The sequence below is a fragment of the Impatiens glandulifera genome, chromosome 1 (assembly GCF_907164915.1).
Source record: "Impatiens glandulifera chromosome 1, dImpGla2.1, whole genome shotgun sequence".
Taxonomy (NCBI): domain Eukaryota; kingdom Viridiplantae; phylum Streptophyta; class Magnoliopsida; order Ericales; family Balsaminaceae; genus Impatiens; species Impatiens glandulifera.
This window is the reverse complement of record NC_061862.1, coordinates 29,020,512-29,042,268: the sequence shown is the minus strand read 5'-3', so window position 1 is coordinate 29,042,268 and position 21,757 is coordinate 29,020,512. Positions and strand designations below refer to the sequence as shown.

Here is a 21,757-nt window from a genome sequence, read left to right as displayed (position 1 = left end):
AATCCAATTTTCAGAATTTAAAAGAATATATATATATTACAATGTTTGAATTTAAGGTATAAAATTATTTAAGATGAAACACGTTAAAATCCAGTATCTCTCATATTTTCGTTATAGCATCTTTCTTAAAATACTATTTCACTAATTTATTATTTTTTCTATTACTTTTGGTCAAAATATATATATATATATATATATATATATATATATATATATATATATATATATATATATATATATATATATATATATATATATATATATATATATATATATATAAAAGACAAGCATTGTTAATTTTGCTATTAATTTCTTTTATACTAGTGCAAAGAAAATCGTTTTCCCATTGCTACGTACCTAACAATTAAACTTATATAAAAACGATTCCTCAATAAATATCTTTTGGGTCTTTTTATGTTAACATGTTTATATCCATGGATTTAACTTGTTTTTTTTTTTTTTTTGACTATGTTTATATATAAATGCCCAACTCAATATTGAGATAATAACAATAAGTTCTGAACCACCAGATTAATTAACATACATACAGAATGTTAAAACCTCAACTATCTCGCTCTAGCACATGCCAAACCCTAGTACAATGTCATAATTGGACCACTTTCCTCTCCGGCGGCAGCAGCGGGAGAGTCTTGCCGGCTGGCCGGACTTTTCCGCTGATGCCAAAAGGGAGAAAGTTGCACAAGGATACCTGCCTCCGAGGTGGTTCTACCACCACCACCGCGGTGGCCGACACCACCACTTTGAAGAAGGTGGCCGGCACCGCTAATACTACTGCAAACGTAGAGATTGCGAAGGGGACCATCTATGTGCGATTAACTGAATGGATCCTGTCGAGTTTTAAGTTCGCTGACGTCATCAATGGTTCTATCCTTTCAGAAAACTTACAAAACGTCGTCATCGATTTGCTCGGGAAACCTATTCCTATTCTCGTGGAGGTCGTCAGTTCGGAGTTGGACACCGGTAAGATAACAATTAATAATTTTTTTCCTTTTTTAAATGGTTAAATTAAAAGCCCATGAGTCATGATAGATGTTGAAAAGTTTTAAATAGATATAATTTGAGGATTTTTTTTAGAAAGTGAATCATTTTAGGAGTGAATGTAAATTTAATATTATCTCTTTTATTATATTTTCATTTTGACTAAATTTTCTAAAAAAAATAAAAAATATCATTACTCTTTCAATTATTAAGTTTTAACCAAGGTTTTGAAATACGCGGTTGGACCGCGGTCTAACCGCAAAACGGTGGATTAGGCGGTTCGGCTTTTGACTTATATACGCTAACCTTTCGAACCGGCCATAATCCGGTCCGATCGGACGGTTCGACCGGAAAATAGAGCCGAAAAATTCCGGTTAGAAAGGTTACCCTGTTCTGATGGATATGTGAGGAGAGGAGACTTCAGCTCCGATCTCAGCTCAAATCATTTTTCAGTAAGAGGATCAGATGTTTTCACTTCGTCTGATCAGATCAAGGTTAGTCGATCATGTTAATCGATTCTATGTCGTCTTCTTTCGTCCGTCTGATCAGATATGTTAAAGTTTAGTTGATCTTCGTTATTCTCCATGTGCTCCTTCGTCTGATTTTATCTTTCCTCTAATAGATCTGTTAAGCTAAGATGGAGATTGAGCATAATCTTACCTTTTGCTGGAAGATCAGACCATATAAAATCGTGAATCTTCGGCCTGAATATGATATTTAGAGACAACAATGGGAAAGATGATAAGACAATAAATTAAAGTTAAAAAAATATAATAACGAAGACAACATTAGAGAAAGATGATAAAGTCAATAAATTAAAATTATAAAAATATAATAATGGAGACAATAAATTAAAATTAAAAAAATATAATAATGATTAAGTTAAAAAGTAAAAGTTTAATATTTTGCAATTGTAATTTATTAGTATTAATTTTAAATATTTTTTTTTATTTATTGGTTCCGGTTCAACCAGTGGTTCAACCGGTTGGACTGGTCGGACCGAAGTTCGCCAAAAAAATCGGGTCGATAACCGGAACGGTTTTCAAAATCTTGGTTTTAACTAAGAAAAATTAGACAATATAACTATTTAAACTACACAACATTATTATTATTATTATTATTATTACAATTATTTAATTTTTACCATGTAAGCATATGAAATAGGAAAAATACATATTATATGAAATTATTTTAATTTGTTTTTATATAATCATATCTTAACATAATGATTTTATTTAAAAATAATATATAATAAAATTATAATTTTATTTTAAATATTTGAATAAGATTAACCATTATAATGTATATATATATATAATTATTAAAATTAATAATAATTTAAAACAAAATATTTATAAATAATAATTTAATTTTAAAAGTTATAATAAAATTTAAAAAAATAATAATTTTAGATTATTATTATTTACTTAGGTATTTATTTAATAAATAACTATTATAAATAAAATATATTATAAATATATTTATATATAAATAAGAATGTTTTATGATATATCTAACATTTTAACTTAATTATTTTATTATAAATAAAAATAATAATATATTTGAAATTATAGTTTTTTATTTTTAATAAAATTAAAAGTTCTAATTTATTTATAAATCTATTTATAATACATTTTATTTATAATAACTATTTAAATATTTATTAAATCAATACCTATTAAATAAATAATAATACTTTATAATTAAATATTTTATAATTATATTTGAATTTGAATTTTATTTAATATTTTAAAATAAAATTATTATTTAGAAATATTTTATTTTAATCAGTTTTAATTTTAATAATTATAAATAAAATTATCTTATTAAAATATTCAAATTAAAATTAAAATTTTATTACATATTATTTTAAAATAAAATTATTAAGTTAAATATTCCTATACTAAAAATAAATTAAGATTATGCTCAAAACATTGAATTATAAACAAATAATAATATCTACTTGTAAACATTAATTTTGTATTTTTTTTTTCTTAACCATGTAAATTTGATAATTTTGTTAAGTTTTTTACCTAAAACAAAATATTTTTAGTGCATAAATAAATTTCACAATAAAACAAAGTTAGATATACAAATATGATATTGGTATCATATCAAATAGAGAAATAGAGATATTTTTTCCACCCCTTCCATATTTCCACTCCTCTTCACTCCTCAATTAACTCCCAAATTACTTATTTATCTCTATCACTTTTATATATTTACCTTTCTTATTTTATTAAATTTACTTATTTTATTTTATTTAATTATTAAGTTTTTTTATTAAATATAATTAATTAATTTTTAATATGTTTTTTTAACTTTATTTATTTAATTAAAAATACAAAATATTATTATTTTTATATTATAATTATTTAAAATATATTAAATATTAAAATGTGTACTAATTTAATAAAATATAAATATTTAATATTTTATTATACTAATTATATATATATATATATATATATATATATATATTTTAAAATACTTATAAAAATCAAATTTTTTTATAAATAAAATTATTTAACAAATAAATAAGATAAAGTCTTTAATATATTATATATTAATAATTAGTCAAATTAAATATAATGTTTTACTTAATAATATAAACGATAACATTTGTATAATATTTTTAATAATATTTTTTATTAAAATATTTTATATTTAACTTTTTAAAATATTTATTTTATATAAAATTATTATTTTATTTTAATTAATTTATTATAATTTTATTACTAATATATAATATTTAAAATTAATTATATATCTTTTAAATAGAAAAAAATATTAAAAATTAATTAATTAATTATATTTTATAATAAAAAAACTTAATAATTAAATAAAATAAATAAAATAAATAAGATGAAAGATAAATATATAAAATTAATAGGGATAAATAAATAATTTTTTAATTAATTAAGGAGGGAGATGAGATACGGGAATATAGGAGGGTTGAAAAAACAATTTGCTATCAAATAATATAGAACTTACCAAATATTTTAAAATTAAAAACTAAAATTTTCATAGAAAAATTTACACCATCCTTCTAATCATAACTGTCCATTTCCAACCAAGTATTAAAAAAATAAATATAAATTAACCTAGTAAAGTCTAAAACATCAATAGGGCTATTCATTTCCCAGTGATAACACCTAACCCACTAATATGTACTGTCTATTATTAATATGTAACGCCAACATATTAATATGTTCCGCATGACGAATTTGAACCAAGGAAAACTAAAAATCGAAAATACTATCACTAAACTTATAATAACAAATAAACATTTCATCTTTTCTAAAAAATAGCCTTAATAAGTAATTACGTACTATGCCTAAAAACACAGATTTATTTTATTACTGTTATTCAATTTAAAAAGATAACCTAATCTTCACACTCCTGTTGAACTTTTCATATTTTTTTGAACTCTTTACCTTCACCAACTGGTTGTATACTAATTGGATTTTTTTTTTTTTTTTTTTTTTTTTTTGTAAATTATCCAAAACTATTATTTACTTCTATTATCTGTTTTTTTTTTCTTCATGATTCATGAACATTAATTAAGCATTTTTATGGGTTTGAAAAAAAAACAAAAGTCTTCCTCTCCCATGGCCAATTTATTGGAAAAACTTGATTTTACAACTTATATTTTCTCCTATATATGTAGGATGCATCCTTCAAAAATTTAGCCTAAAGATAACAACAAGGTTTACTCTTGTTATAAATTATATGCTGTTATAAATATATTTTTTTAATTTAAATATTATTAAAATATTTTGTTTTCATTAATTTATTATAATATATTTTAACTATGTTTTTTATTTAATAATATATTTTTTTAAATATTATATAAAAAAATTGTTATACAATAATATTATAAATATAAATAAAAATATATATGTCAAAGGATATAAATATTTATGAACTATTTAAAATATAATAAAATATAATATTAAATAAATTATTTAACAAATAATATTAAAATAAAATACTATTAATATATTTAACACGCTATTTTGTTTGACTTTTATATTTTAAAACTATTAATTAATTATTTCTCTATATATATATATAATAAATACTTAATATATATTCAAACATCAAAATAAAAATAATTAATTTATTTAGCACTATACTTTAATATGTTCTACATAGTCCATAAATATTTATTATTTTAATTTATATACTAGTGTATAACAAAAAAAAAAAAGAAATATATATAAAAATATATATATATATATATATATATATATATATATATATATATATATATATATATTATTAGTCTAATATTAATAAAAAACTGAAATAAAAATTTTATTCAAAATATATTAAAAAGAATTAAAAACTGAAAACAAAATTTAAATTAAAAAATTAGTGAAAAAAGTATTTCAGTAAACAAAAACAGAAACTATGTACAAAATATGATAATTGAGAAAGTTGAAGAAAAAAATAAAAATCAATTACACCATTTACAAAGATTGAACTGGAAATTCCATAAATAGGTGAGGATACATTAAAATTATATTTTTATAGCTAATTGTATAAAATGAGATTTTTACTATATTGTTTTCTTATATCCTCAATTTTGGAACTTGTTTAAGGATAGAAAGGAAGTAATGACGAAAAGTACATTTTTGTTTTTCCCATCTTATGACACATCCCATGTATATTATTGCTTTGAGGATCCTTATCACCTTATCACCATTAATTAAGGATTGCTTTTAATAGTCCCTAAATTTGGAGGTGTGTTCCCCTAAATTAATGGTCCATGTGTGTTCAAACTTAAACATCAGGGGGCTGTTTATTTCTTTTCAAACCACAGACACACACATAAATATATATATATAATTTTTTTTTTTCTTTTCTGAGCAAGATATTTTGGACTAATTTATGGGCACCTTATATAATTCCTAACTTCATATAAACATCATTGGATTTGGACAAAATGCTGGAAGATTTATTTATTTATTTTTTAAATAGAATTAGTTGTCTTATGTGTGAAAACCATATTTTAAATTTTAAACACAATGGTAACAAAATATTTACAATGGTGTATAATATTTTTGTAAAAAATTAAAAATTAAAAGTTAAAAATAATTAAGTTAATTTCAACAACAAATTAAACTAGCTTGATAAGAATTGATTAATTTGTTTATGATTGAAGAGACTGGATTGGAGAAGGAGACAATAAAGAGTTATGCACGCAAGAAGGAGATGAAGGACAATATGGTGATTTATGAATGGGAATTTAATATCCCTATGAACTTTGGGGAGATCGGCGCAATTTGGGTTGAGAACTTGCGCCGAACCGAGATGTTCATCACGAACATTGTTATTGAACCACTCAATATGAGCTCCATCAACCTCTCTTGCGACTCGTTTGTAGCATCCAAGTTCGACAAACCTGATGAGAAGAGGATCTTCTTCACCAACAAGGTCCTTTATTATAGAAATATATTTTAATTAATTAATGTGACATATATATCTAAATTTAATTTGTGGGATATAATTAATCACAGGCATACTTGCCCTCCAAGATGCCCGAAGGGCTTAGAAGGTGTAGAGGAGAGGATCTTGAGAAAGTCAGGGGAGACGGAGCAGGCGAGCGCAAATTCTACGATAGAATCTACGATTATGACGTTTATAATGATCTTGGAAACCCCGACTCTGATCCCAACCAGATAAGGCCGGTCCTTGGAGGGAAGGTGAACCCTTACCCTAGGCGTTGTCGCACTGGACGAGGCCGATGCAAAACTGGTATAACAAATTAAGTACTACTTTACGTTTTCACATCATTTTTTTTGTTAAAAAAAAACAGTGAACATATATCATGACATGGATAATCAATGATGAGTTCAAACTTCAAATCATTACACTATCTTGTATAAAAACAAATACAATGGTGAAAATCCTAAACTAGGATGGTATATATTATTTATTGAACATTTATTAATGGTTCATGGGTATGATGATTTTGGATGCAGACCCTAAATCTGAGTCGAGGAGTGGCTCAATGTATGTGCCAAGAGACGAGGCGTTCTCAGATTTTAAGAATGCGACATTCACATTAAAGACAGTAAGTTCGGTGTTGCCCGCTGTATTTCCAACCTTAGAGACACTTGTTGTAAACAGCAAACTAGGGTTCCCCTACTTCACGGCTATTGATACCCTCTACGATGATGGAGCCACCGTTCAGAAACTCAAGAGCAGCGACAATTGGTTCAAAGACGCCATTCTGACTCTACTCAAGTTCATCTCGACCCTAGGAGATAATATTCTCCTGTTTGATACCCCTAAAATATACGACAGTATGTATAACCCCGATTCAATATATATTTTTTTAAATGATCCACCCAATGATATTATGAAATTAATATATAGTCGTTTAAACATAACAATGGAAACATAAAACTTGGTATAGAGAAAATAAATCGAATATATTAAAAATTAATGTGCAGAGATCTTTTAAAAGGGTAACGAAATCTCCTATACATAATATATTATTATTATTATATACGATGAATTGTGGATGCATGCATGCAGGAGATAGATTTGCATGGTTTAGAGACGAGGAATTCTCTCGACAGACACTTGCAGGAATCAACCCAATGTCCATAGAGTTGGTCAAGGTATATGACGGATCATTTCATGGATTATTTAATGTACGCAATTCAACAAGTTTATGTGAACTAAACCATGCATGCATGAGGTATTTAGGAATGGCCATTGAAGAGTAAACTTGACCCCAAGCTCTATGGTCCGGCTGAATCCGCCATCACCACAGAAATCGTCCAAAAAGTGATTGGAGGCATCATTACTGTCGAAGAGGTCAGTGCAAAACTAAATTTAGTTGGAGAGATTCACTTATCTCGGCTTTTTAGTTAATAATTTTGAATTTTATGGCATAATTATTATCAAACTAATAACTACATCATTCATTTCATCAACTAAACTAATTAATACTAATTCATTCCTATAAAATTTGCAACTAAATTACATCGACAATAATACTTGCATATTTAGATAAAACAAAATATGTTGCAAAACTCCAGTAAAATTAATAAAGTTACAAAACAAGAATGATGTGATTTAATTAGATACACAAATATTTAGAAAAATAAGTTTCTAAACCAAATATATGCAATTTGCAACTTGTAAAGGTTTGGAACATTGTATAATTTACAAATCTGGTTGTTTTTATAGGCAGTAGAGAAGAAGAAACTGTTCGTATTAGACTATCATGACCTGTTAATGCCATACGTTAAAAAGGTAAGAGAGATAGATGATACTACGCTCTACGGCTCAAGGGCTCTCTTCTTCCTCACGCCAGAAGGTGTCCTCAGGCCCTTAGCAATCGAGCTGGTCGTCCCTCCTTCGGACGACGGGGAAACACCACAGTGGAAGGAAGTCTTCATACCCCTTTCAGGCGACTCAACCGCATGTTGGCTTTGGCGCCTTGCCAAAGCTCACGTCCTCGCCCATGACAGCGGCGTTCACCAGCTAGTCAGCCACTGGTACTATTTATTAGAATTGAGTGAGCCACATTTGAAAGAATGGTTAATTATTAACTAATTACAGGTTGAGGACTCATTGTTGCGTGGAGCCTTATATAATCGCCACTCATAGACAACTAAGCACTGCCCATCCCATCTACAAGCTGTTGCATCCTCATTTCCGTTACACCATGGCCATCAACGCTCTGGCTCGACAAGCCCTCATCAATTCCGAAGGGATCGTTGAAGACTCCTTCTCCCCACGAAAGTATTCGATCGAGATCAGTTCTGTTGCTTATGATAAGCTATGGCGTTTCGACCATGAAGCTCTGCCTGCAAACTTGATCAATAGGTTCCATCATTATATTACTTAAACGTTTCCATATTGAATATTTATATTCTGACTAAATTTTCTGTCAGGGGATTGGCGGTGGAGGACCCGAGCGCTCCACACGGACTCAAATTGGCGATAGAAGATTACCCGTTTGCGAACGATGGACTTCTCATTTGGGATGCGATTAAGCAATGGGTTACAGACTATGTAAACTTCTACTACCCTGAATCCAAACTAGTGCAAGATGATACAGAGCTACAGTCATGGTGGGAGGAGATAAAAACTGTCGGCCATGGAGATAAGAGTGGTGAGACGTGGTGGCCAGAGCTTAACACCCAAGATGATCTAATTGGGATCCTAACAACGATAATATGGGTTCCGTCAGGGCACCATGCTGCTGTCAATTTTGGGCAATACCCATATGCTGGTTACTTCCCAAACAGGCCAACAATAGCAAGAACAAAAATGCCATCGGAGATTCAAGAAAGCGAATATTGGAAAAACTTCATTGCTAACCCGATAGGAGCCCTTCTGCAGTGCTTTCCGTCGCAGCAACAGGCCACAACGGTTATGGCTGTGTTAGACGTTCTGTCGAACCACTCTGTAGACGAGGAGTATATTGGGGGGAAGATTGAGCCTTCGTGGGAGGAGGAAGGGGTTATAAAGGCAGCCTTTGAGCGGTATAGTAGAAGGGTGAAGGAGATTGAAGGGATTATTGATGCTAGGAATCTTGATTTGAGTCTCAAGCATAGAAGTGGGGCTGGAGTTGTACCTTATGAGTTGTTGAAGCCATTTTCAAAGCCTGGTGTTACTGGCATGGGTGTCCCTAATAGCATTTCCATATGATGAACTTTTAATTACAACCCAATCTTTCCACACTTTATCTTCATTTCTTATGATAATTAATTACATCTTATCCATTTTAGGGTTTCATTTATTGTCTCAATGAATGAAGCATAATTAATTAGTAACAATTTTATATATTAACTAAATTAAGTATAATTCATTACATATAAAGCATAAAAGGATATAACAACCCTTTAATTAGATAGAAGCCATCAAATACAAATTCATAAATTAAAAGCAGACTCAACCCATTTCCATGGGATCTTATATATTATGCCTTGAATACCTTGGAAATCTTATTAATGATACCATTTAAGAGCCCATAGGCGTTGCAGCTTTCCTTCCTAGCCTCAGCATCGGCGGCGACGAGTCCCTTCTCCTCTTGGTCATTATATGATTCCATATTTGTCGACAAGGCCTTGTACCCTTCTTGCTCCGGGTAGACTTTGATCATATACAAGTACAAACACATTGTGAGGACAATGCATATAACCAAGTACCAGCTGAATTCTAGTGTGGTTAGTGCTTTGGCCCTGTCTAGAGCTTCTTGTGTATTGCACCTCACCACATAGTGGGCTTCCTCCAAGTTCATGAAGCAGCCTTTGGGCATTAAAGCCTTTGTCCATAGCATGATTCCCATCACATTGTACCACACGCCCTGGAAAACAATACTAAAGGATCTAACAAAGCTGATCATGAAGCTCTTTGGGTATGGAATACCGAGGACAGTGGTAATGAGTGATACGAGGATGAGAATTTGAAGAAACCAATGATAGTGCCCCTCCAATCCCATATGGTCAGTCGAGTGAAGGTGGAAGAGAATATACTCTTGCCAAAATGCCAATACTCCCAATGCCAAGGTCATACCATACTTGGAATTGGGACGTCCAAAACGGTCCAAGATCTTGGCGAAAACCGCGTAGGTTAAAATGGTCAAGGAAATGGATGCATGCTCGAAATTATGAAGGTGGGTGGTTGGGATGGTCCCATCAGTGTCGAAAGGATGGTGTTTCACTGGACCCACAAAGAGCTCCATGAGAATGGAGATTGTGCTGCCAATCATCATGAAATAGAGTTCGCCGTACCTCGACTTCTTAATTGGGAAGAATGGGACAGAGGTGTATGACTTGGGATTGCGGGCATGGAGTTTGATGTGGTTTACCAATTGCCATAACCCAATTAGGAAGAAGCCAAGGCCTGGCAACACATGCCCAATCAAGCTACCCATATTAATTAACTATGTACTTAAGAGAGGAAATGGTATATAGGTTCTTGAATGTTATCCCTTCTTTTGTGTTTTGTTTGTGGTGTGAAAATATTAGGAGATTGTTGTGTTTTATATAGGAGTTTGAAGGTTATGTATTTGAAAGATGTGATAAATAAGTTGTTGGTATATAGTGACGTTCTTGAGAAGATATCTTATAGAATTTAGTCGTCATTTAGACATAAATTTCACTATCACACAATCTCTGATTCATATAAAACTATTTCATCCTAGTTAACAATAGCTAATTGATGGAAAAAGACAAGACCGAATAGGTCTATCATGCAATGGCTTCAATTGTATTAAACAATAAAGGCAGCATCATGCATGCATAAGGATCAGTTTGGTTTGTGTACCCAAAAGAAGAGAGAAATTGAAATGGAACAAGTTAATGTTTGTCTTTCAAGCTAAGAAAGATTCAATTAGGTCCACAATGTTGCAACGAACGAAATTGGAGCCCGCGTTATAATCTAGGCCGAAATAGCGAAGATATGACTCTAATTTCTAAATCATGCTTTTATTTTCTTTTACTTATTTTCTTTTTCCATTTCATCGAAATATTCTACCAAATAACAATGAGATCCAACCATGAATTTAATATTACAGTAAAGTCAATTAATTAGGCGTTGCAGAAATCATATATATGCATTTGTGTGTCTCTGAAGATCCATGACGATTTTCTAGCTTACAAGTCACGTTGGTTTAAGTTACCATTGTAAAATTCAAGTTGGTATAAGTTACCATTGGAAAAAGGAAATAATATTAATTTTATTATGGAACTTTTTTAAAAAGTATCATTTAAATACGCCTGAAAATTACCATATTATCTCATGGATTATAATTTACAAAAGGAGAAAATTCTAAAAGAATACTAGAAAGACTTGTCTTGGTGCCATAATCATATATGGTCTAGCTTCAGAATCACATCAGCTAGACCTGGTTTGATCTTGTGTTTTTTAAGATTAAAAATGATGGATAAAAAAACTGAATTATTTATATTTTATTTTAAATAAATTATTAATAATGTTCTTTTGTATATAATATCTAAATTTAGTAAAACAAAAATAATTTATTGAATTAAATATATTTATGGTTAGAACTCAATAAATGTAATTAGCACTTCATGATCAACTAGCCAATATAATTTTTTTATCATAGTAAAAATATTCAGTGTTAGGGTTACGATAAACTCGGTTTTGGAATAGTGGTGTATAAAATTTGACAAGAACGGAATGCAAGGGTATATGGCAGAACCCGTAGGAGCGTTGAAGATTTATGGAAAGATATTGTATCGGATTGCAGTTCCCTCGCGGGAACGTGGAGAAGAATTCCAAGCACGAAGCATAATTCCAAGCACGGAGCAGAACTGGAATATCTGCAGGAACTGAAATTTACCGTTTTTTGAACTAACTAGAATTGAAAACATTGTAATCAGATAATTCATTTACGTTTTTAGCTTTTATTCAGAATGTTACGACTTCAAAATCATTCTAGGCCTGTCTAGAATGATCTCTTAAACTCGTGATTTTTTTCCCATTGTTGGGAATTTTTAATAAAATGACGCTAAATCGCCCCCCCCCCCAAAAAAAAACTCGGGTTGATTCACCAAGAAATCTTATAAAAACTTGCGGGATGCAATATTTGAAGTGGTATTGGTGCCATGTGGAGGGATTATCGGTAACATTCAATTTTTATTCTGGGTGATGAATGTTCGATTAGTTTTTGGAACGACACTTGGTATGGTGGTAAATGTTTGGCGAATATTTTTCCCGAACTTGCTTATAGTTTTATGTGTAGAGATGCATCAGTTAAAAATATATTTGACATTCAGTCTAGTAGTTTTGCTAACTGTGTTAGGTAGAAAAGAATATTGAACATAGAGGAAATCATGTCTAATGATAGACTTTTGTGTATGTTTAGAAATAAGGGGTTAAAATCGTTTTTTCGGGATTCTATGCGGTGACGTGATCTGAATAACTTTCATGTAGGACATTGTTACACTTTGTTCAATAAAGTTAGCCCGATTGATTTTTTTTAGGAAAATTTATGGGAGTCTAAGATGCCTACTAAAACTCTTTTTTTGATTGGAGTATTATTCACAACAGAATTCTCATTAATATTAGATGTAAGCGAAAATGCATGATTATTGTGAATTTTTGTCGTATGTGCTATAAGAAGTTTGAGACGTCTTCTCATCTGCTTTTACATTGTCACGATGTTGCAAATATATGAAGTATTTTGTGGAATTATACCGGAATCTAATGAGTTATGCTGGAGACCGTTAGTGGCTATTGGTAGGCATGGATTGAGGAGACTAAACAAGCGAGACTTAGAAGATGGACCTCTATCCCAATATTTTTTTGGTGGACTATCTGTTTGGAAAAATCAAAGAATATTTAACAATCAAAACATGTTTTTAAGGATTATTCACAATGTCATTATCATGACGATGTTAAAAATTAGATCCGAAAACCTACAGATTCGTGTGGAGACCTTATTGCTCTGCTAGAAAACCTTTCAAGTCAATTAATTATTTCTATGTAATTAATATTTACTCATATTATATATTATGCTTTTATCGTCGTACTTAAACAATTTTTTTAATTAAATGGATCATTTAAAAAAATAAAAAATAAATAAAAACCAGTGTTATATATTTATAAATTTTAATTTATTTATGAAATTTAATTGAATACTATTTTTAAAACATACCAATCATTAAAAATTAATATGTAGCTAAATAAAAACAAGTACGTTAAATTGTAAAATTAGTCATAGATAAAATGACAATCCAAATGCTAAATTAAGTAAATGTCGCTAAAAGTTAAAGAAAACGTCGCTACAAAGTACAGACAATGTCACTAAATGATATTTAAAAAAGTAAACATCGCTCAGTGATAAACCAAATGCTTAAATGGAAAAGAAAACGTCGCTAAATGAGGAAAGCAGTATCAATCATAAGCGATTCATATGTCGCCATATATGCGCCAGTATTGTTGGGCCTTTGAGTCCAGCCCAATCAAGCATTCAATTAAACAAGCAAAACCTAAGAATGTTGTTCATTCTATCACTTCTAGAGAGAGAATATATTTTGCATAAAGAGAAGAAACAAAGGAAGAAGAAGAGAATGAGGTAGTAGATCTCTTACATTTTCACCTTCAGGTTCCAATTTCTTGTTGTCTTATATCTAAACTAGCTTGAGTCTGAATGAAATTTGTTTTCTCTGTTTGTATTCCTCAACTGTTAGGTTTAAAGTTGAGAATAACATTTGTATTTGTTTCTTGTTTATTATGAAATTTGCTGGTTGGCCCCGTAGTTTTTTACCCTCCAGGTTGAGAGGGTTTTCCACGTAAATCTGGTGTTGTTTTGTTCTGTGCTTAATCTTCTGTTTTAGACTTGGATAACTTATGCATTACCCATCTCACATCGCTAGATTACAGTATAAAAGTATTATTCGTTTCAAAATTCCCAACAAGTGGTATCAGAACTATTAAGTTTATTTTGAAAAGTGCTTTTGTAGGTTGAGATGGAAGACAATAACACAATGATCAGGTTGACAAATAATAACTGGCATATTTGGAAATCCAAGATGGAGGATATCCTTTATTGTAAAGACTTGTATGAGCCAGTTAAAGAAGATAGTGCGAAGCCAAAAGATATGTCTGACAGTGATTGGACAAAATTGAACAGGAAAGCAGTCGACACAATCAGATAGTGGCTTGATGAAAGCGTGTACCACCATGTAGCAAGTGAGAAGAGTGCACATGAGTTGTGGAAGAAGCTGGAGTCATTGTATGAGCAGAAAACAGCAGGTAACAAAACATTTCTGATTCGAAAGTTAGTAAATATGAAATTCAGAGAAGGTGCAGGTGTTGCTGAGCATTTAAATGAGTTCCAGAGCTTGATTAATCAATTATCAGTGATGGAGATGACCTTAGAAAATGAGCTGCAAGCCTTATTGCTCTTGGGATCATTGCCCGACAGTTGGGAGACATTGGTTGTGACAGTCAGTAATGCAGCTCCGAATGGTGTTCTTACTATGAGTATAGTTACTAGCAACTTGTTCAATGAGGAGACAAGAAGGAAGTCAACTAATACAAATAGTGCACATGCCCTTGTCACAGAGAACAAGGGAAAAGCTGAATACCGACAACAATCAAGAGGCAAAAGCAAGTCCAGAGGCATATCAAAATCTAAGGGAAGACAATGTTATCACTGTGGTAAAGAAGGTCACATGAAGAAAAATTGTAGAGCTTGGAAAAGACTACAGAATGAAGACAAAAATCAGAAGAAAGATGATGAGATCAGAAATACCACGGCCACAGTAACTGTAGATGATGTAGTGATTCTTTCTTGTGAAAAACAACAATATCTACATGTAGAAAGTCACCAAGGAGTTAAGTGGATAGTTGATATGGGTGCTTGCTATCATGCTACACCAAATAGAGAGTTCTTCATGACATACAAGACTGGAGATCTCAGTATAGTGAAGATAGGTAATATTAGTCACTCGAGCATTGTGGGTATTGGTGATATTTGTTTGCTGATAGAGCTAGGACATCAGTTAACACTGAAAGATGTGCGACATATTCCTGATTTGCGTCTAAACTTGATATCAAGTGATGCATTAGACAAAGATGGATTCAAGCATTACCTTGGTAGTGGAGAATGGAAACTCAGCAAATGATCAATGATTATAGCAAAAGGGAAGTCATGGAACTCCTTATACATAACTCATGTGAAGATACTCAAGAATGGGTTGAATGCAGTACAAGCTGAAAGCTCTTTAAATATGTGGTATCAACGTCTCGAGCACATGAGTGAGAAAGGGTTACGAATTCTGGTGAGGAAGCTTCATATTCCCTCAACCAAAGATGAGGTTCTCGATCTATGTGACTACTGCCCTTTTGGTAAACCACGTAGAGTCTCTTTTAGTCAAACATCAGAAAGGAAACAAAATGTGTTGGACTTGGTTTATTCTGATGTGTGTGGTCCTTTTGAGGAGGAGTCATTGGGTCACAATCAATACTTTCTAACATTTATTGATGATGCATCTAGAAAGGTGTGGATTTATTTCATGAGAACGAAAGACCAAATATTTAATTACTTTCAAGAGTTTCATGTCATGGTAGAAAGAGAGACATACAATAAAATGAAATGACTTCGCTCTGATAACGGGGGAGAGTATACCTCTAAGGAGTTTAAAGCATATTGTGTAAAATATGGAATTCGACATGAGAAAACAGTGCTTGGAACTCCACAACACAATGGTGTGGCTGAGAGAATGAATCACACCATTGTAGAAAAGGTGAGATGCATGGTGAAGATGACAAACTTGCCAAAACAGTTTTAGGCAGAAGCAGTTCGCACAACTTGCTATCTCATAAACATGTCACCCTCTATTCCTTTGAAGTTTTAAATACCAGAAAGAGTATGGTCTAAGAAGAATATTTCATACTCGCATCTAAGGGTGTTTGGATGCAAAGCATATGTGCATATTTCAAAGGAGCAAAGATCCAAGTTGGATGATAAAGCAATTCCATGTATTTTTCTTGGGTATGGAAATGAGGAATTTGAGTACAGATTATGGGACCCAGAAAAGAAGAGAATTGTTAGATGCAGAGATGTTGGGTTCTTCAAAGGTCAGAATGAGATAAGTCCAGAAATCATTGAGAAACTTCATTGCTAACCCGATAGGAGCCCTTCTCCAGCCCCACTTCTATGCTTGAGACTCAAATCAAGATTCCTAGCATCAATAATCCCTTCAATCTCCTTCACCCTTCTACTATACCGCTCAAAGGCTGCCTTAATAACCCCTTCCTCCTCCCACGAAGGCTCAATCTTCTCCCCAATATACTCCTCGTCTACAGAGTGGTTCGACAGAACGTCTAACACAGCCATAACCGTTGTGGCATGTTGCTGCGACGGAAAGCACTGCAGAAGGGCTCCTATCGGGTTAACAATGAAGTTTTTCAATGATTTCTGGATTTATCCCATTCTGACCCTCGAAGAACACAATATCTTTGCATCTAACAATTCTCTTCTTTTCTGGGTCCCATAATCTGTACCCAAATTCCTCATTTCCATACTCAAGGAAAATACATGGAATTGCTTTATCATCCAACTTGGATATTTTCTCCTTTGAAATATGCACATATGTTTTGCATCCAAACACCCTTAGATGCGACTATGAAATATTCTTCTTTGACCATACTCTTTCTAGTATTTCAAACTTCAAAGGAACAAAGGGTGACCTGTTTATGAGATAGCAAGCTGTGCGAACTGCTTCTGCCCAAAACTGTTTTGGCAACTTTGTCATCTTCAGCATACATCTCACCTTTTCTACAATGGTGCGATTCATTCTCTCAGCCACACCATTGTGTTGTGGAGCTCCAGGCACTGTTTTCTCATGTCGAATTACATATTTTACACAATATGCTTTAAGATTCTTGGATGTATACTCTCCCCCGTTATTAGAGCGAAGACATTTCAGCTTATTGTCTGTCTCTCTTTTTACCATGACATGGAACTCTTGAAAGTAATTAAATACCTGGTCTTTCGTTCTAATGAAATAAACCCACACCTTTCTAGATGCATCATCAATAAATGTTAGAAAATATCGATTGCCACCCAATGACTCCTCCTCAAAAGGACCACACACATCAGAATAAACCAAGTCCAGTACATTCTGTTTCCTTTCTGATGTTTGACTAAAAGAGACTCTGTGTTGCTTACCAAAAGGGCAGTATTCACATAAATCCAAAACCTCATCTTTGGTTGAGGGGATATGAAGCTTCCTCACCAGAATTCGCATCCCTTTCTCACTCATGTGGCCGAGACGTTGATGCCACAGATTTAGAGAGTTTTCAGCTTGTACTGCATTCAACCCATTCTTGAGTATCTTCACATGGGTTCTGTATAAGGAGTTCCACGACTTCCCTTTTGCTACAATCATTGATCCTTTGCTGACCTTCCATTCTCCACTACCAAGGTAATGTTTGAATCCATCTTTGTCCAATGCATCACCTGATATCAAGTTTAGACGCAAATCAGGAATATGTCGCACATCTTTCAGTGTTAACTGATGTCCCAGCTCTGTTTGCAAACAAATATCACCAATACCCACAATGCTCGAGTGACTAGTATTACCCATCTTCACTGTACCAAGATCTCCAGCCTTGTAAGTCATGAAGAACTCTCTATTTGGTGTAGCATGATAGAAAGCACATGTATCAACTATCCACTCAACTCCTTGATGACTTTCTACATGTAGATATTGTTCTTTTTCACAAGAAAGAATTACTACATCATCTGCAGTTACTGTGGCTGTGGTATTTCTGATCTCATCATATTTCTTCTGATTTTTGTCTTCATTCTGAAGTCTTTTTCAGGCTCTATAATTTTTCTTTATGTGACCTTCTTTACCACAGTGATAACATTGTTTTTCATTAGATTTTGATCTGCCTCTGGACTTGCTATGACCTCTTGATTGTTGTCGGTATTCAGCTCTTCCCCTGTTCTCTGTGACAAGGGTCTGTGCACTATTTGTATTAGCTGACTTCCTTCTTTTCTCCTCATTGAACAAGCTGCTAGTAACTATACTCATAGTAACAACACCATTCGGAGCTGCATTACTGACTGTCACAACCAATGTCTCCCAACTGTCGGGCAATGATCCCAAGAGCAATAAAGCTTGCAACTCATCTTCTAAGGTCATCTCCATCATTGACAATTGATTAATCAAGCTCTGGAACTCATTTAAATACTCAGCAACACTTGCACCTTCTCTGAATTTTAGATTACTAACTTTCGAATCAGAAACGCTTTGTTACCTGTTGTTTTCTGCTCATACAATGACTCCAGCTTCTTCCACAACTCATGTGCACTCTTCTCACTTGCTACATGGTAGTACACACTATCATCAAGCCATTGTCTGATTGTGCCAACGGCTTTCCTGTTCAATTTTGTCCAATCACTGTCAGACATATCTTTTGTCTTCGCACTATCTCCTTCAACCGGCTCATATAAGTCTTTACAGTAAAGGATATCCTCCATCTTGGATTTCCAAATCTGCCAGTTATTATTTATCAACCTAATCATTGTGCTATTGCCTTCCATCTCAACCTACAAAAGCACTCTTCAAAATAAACCTAACAGCTCTGATACCACTTGTTGGGAATTTTGATACGAAGATTACTTTTATACTGTAATCTAACAATGTGAGATGGGTAAATGCACATGTTTTCCAAGTCTAAAACAGAAGATCAAACACAGAATAAAACAACACCAGATTTACGTGGAAAATCCTCTCAACATGGAGGGTAAAAAAATCACGGGGCCAACCAGCAAATTTCACTATAAGCAAGAAACAAATACAAATGTTCTTCTCAACTTTAAACCCAAAGTTGAGGCATAGAAATAGAGAAAACCAATTTCATTTAGACTAAAGCTAGTCTAGATATAAGACAACAAGAAATTGGAACCTAAAGGTGAAAATGTAAGAGATCTACTGCCTCCTTCCCTTCTTTTTCCTATGTTTCTTCTCTTCTTTTCAGAATAACTTCTCTCTCTAGAAGTGATAGAATGAGCAACATTCTTAGGTTTTACTTGTTTTATTAAATTTCTAATTGGGCTGGACCCAAAAGGCCCAACACATCTCAGGGTATACTTTTATCATATACAAGTACAAACACATGGTGAGGACAATGCATATAACCAAGTACCAGCTGAATTCGAGTGTGGTTAACGCTTTGGCCCTGTCGAGAGCTTCTTCTGTATTGCACCTCACCACATAGTGGGCTTCCTCCAAGTGCATGAAATAGCCTTTGGGCATCAAAGCCTTCGTCCGAAGCATGATTCCCATCACATTGTACCACACACCCTGAAAAACAATACTAAAGGATCTAACAAAGCTGATCATGAAGCTCTCTAGGTATGGAATACCGAGAACAGTGGTAATGAGCGATACAAGGATGAGAATCTGAAGAAACCAATGATAGTGCCCTTCCAGTCCTATATGGTCAGTCGAGTGGAGGTGGAAGAGGATGTACTCTTGCCAAAACGCTAATACTCCCAATGCCAAGGTCATATCATACTTGGAATTGGGACGTCCAAAACGGTCCAAGATCTTAGAGAAAATCGCGTAGGTTAAAATGGTCAAGGAAATGGAAGCATGCTCAAAATTATGAAGGTGGGTAGTTGGTGTCACAACCCTAGATTGTTGACTCTTTGGCTGGCTAACTTGAGTGGTGGCCAGGACCGAGAGGGTGTGCCCAAAATAGAGCTAAGTGAGCAGCTCGGGCACCAGACAAGACATACCGAGGCATGCATGTGGAGGCCTTGGCATAGGTGGGAAAAGTGTGGAGAAGGAAGCATTCGACTGAGGGAAGGTTAGCCTTGCGGAAGCATCCGACCGAGGGGAAAAGCTGACCAAGCGTAAGCATCAGACCGAGGACCGAAGACTAAGGACCGAGCGTTTCAGACATGGGCCGGATCATTGTGCATGGGTCAGGCCTCGACCATGGATCGGACCTTGGGCCGGTTTTGGACCGGTACCCGCCCCGACCCACTTGGCGACCGATGAGAGGTGCGGCGCTATGTCAAAGATGGAACAAGTCTCAGCCACGACCGAGTTTCTCGGGATGGCCCGGTCAAGACCCTATATTTCTGGAGGGCCAAGTCTTAAATGAATTATTCAGCGAAGACTGAGCCAAGGGCTTGCTGCCTTAGCCTCCACGTTTTCTATTCCTATATATATCCTAGAGGAGGCGACCTTGAAAGGCATTAAGAACTAGAGAGTGTTTCTTTGCCTAAGGATTGTGCCTACCCGTGGGTTCCTTGTATTTTCATTGGTTGTGTGTGTGAATCAATAATAAGATCCAAGGTTGGCTTCGGCCGTAAATTGTGTGCGTCTCTTTATTGTTATTCTCTATATTCTGTTCGTTCCTATAAAAATATATCATTGCTGGGCAGTTTGTTTACTTAGGAGAAAAAAACCTAAGTATCGAGTAGGCTGATCAGGTTCTTGCGAGGAGAGCCTGAGCCGGACAAAGGGTTAGCCAAAGTTGCAAATTTGGCGTGTTATTCCGCATCTGAATGACCCTTCGTTACAGTTGGTATCAGAGCTAGGTCATATATATTTTGGGCGAAAATAAAATAAAGAAGAGTAGCAGCAGCAGTCGTGCAGTCCAGGAAGATTTCGAAGCCGAAACTGACACGCGGCTGACCGAGCTGGAGGAGCTCATTGGCATGCCATCGGAGGAAAATGAGCCCTCCCTTTACGCACAGGTGGGCGAGCTGAAGGCCCAATGGCTTACTTCTTAGAAGAGCATCGGTCGTGTGTCCGACATGCTGGAGCAGAAACAGATTACTAGGCAGACCGCGCTCATCTCACGGCTGGAAGAGCTTGAGATCGAGGTGGGGTTGCTTATGCGCGCGGCTGGTTCGGGTCCCCAATTGCAGAAGCTCCTTCATCCAAATTCAAGGTACCAGAGCCCTGATTATTTGGAGGAGCCAAAAGCGCTAAGGAAATTGAGAATTTCCTTTGGGACATGGAAGTCTACTTCGAAACCTCCAAGATCCCTGAAGATAAAAAGGTGTCAGTGACTAGCATGTATCTCGTGGGCGATGCAAAGTTGTGGTGGAGAGCCCGCCTCTCAGATGATGCTAGTGCTATGCGTGATAGGATCGTCACCTGGGAAGGAATGGAGCGAGAGCTAAAGGAGCAATTCCTCCCGGGGAATGCTTCTTGGCTAGCCCGCGAGTCCCTCCGCCGGCTACGCCACACAGGTTCCACAAGAGAGTATGTGAAGAGCT

The 21,757-nt window shown here is 33.8% G+C and overlaps 4 protein-coding genes across 4 annotated transcripts; 1 reads left to right on the top strand and 3 right to left on the bottom strand.

Moving 5' to 3' along the window:
• The first annotated feature begins 551 nt into the window (after positions 1-551).
• On the top strand, positions 552-9,765 carry LOC124922676 (linoleate 13S-lipoxygenase 2-1, chloroplastic-like). The gene is made up of 9 exons (XM_047463396.1): positions 552-981; positions 6,170-6,441; positions 6,525-6,768; positions 6,990-7,287; positions 7,478-7,634; positions 7,723-7,833; positions 8,209-8,519; positions 8,584-8,850; positions 8,919-9,765. Exons 1-9 carry the CDS (start codon positions 552-554, stop codon positions 9,676-9,678), a joined length of 2,850 nt encoding a protein of 949 aa, XP_047319352.1. The 3' UTR covers positions 9,679-9,765.
• Positions 9,766-9,788: 23 nt separating this feature from the next.
• Positions 9,789-10,983, bottom strand: LOC124921363 (transmembrane protein 45B-like). Its single transcript, XM_047462013.1, has one exon. It carries the CDS (start codon positions 10,904-10,906, stop codon positions 9,950-9,952), a length of 957 nt encoding a protein of 318 aa, XP_047317969.1. The 5' UTR covers positions 10,907-10,983; the 3' UTR covers positions 9,789-9,949.
• A 5,644-nt stretch (positions 10,984-16,627) lies between these two features.
• Positions 16,628-18,520, bottom strand: LOC124922666 (linoleate 13S-lipoxygenase 2-1, chloroplastic-like). The gene is made up of 2 exons (XM_047463388.1): positions 18,368-18,520; positions 16,628-16,876 (listed from the first exon to the last, which is right to left on the bottom strand). Exons 1-2 carry the CDS (start codon positions 18,518-18,520, stop codon positions 16,628-16,630), a joined length of 402 nt encoding a protein of 133 aa, XP_047319344.1.
• A 1,045-nt stretch (positions 18,521-19,565) lies between these two features.
• On the bottom strand, positions 19,566-21,494 carry LOC124922655. Its single transcript, XM_047463377.1, has 3 exons — positions 21,402-21,494; positions 21,158-21,292; positions 19,566-20,225 (listed from the first exon to the last, which is right to left on the bottom strand). Exons 1-3 carry the CDS (start codon positions 21,492-21,494, stop codon positions 19,566-19,568), a joined length of 888 nt encoding a protein of 295 aa, XP_047319333.1.
• Between the last annotated feature and the right edge of the window lie 263 nt (positions 21,495-21,757).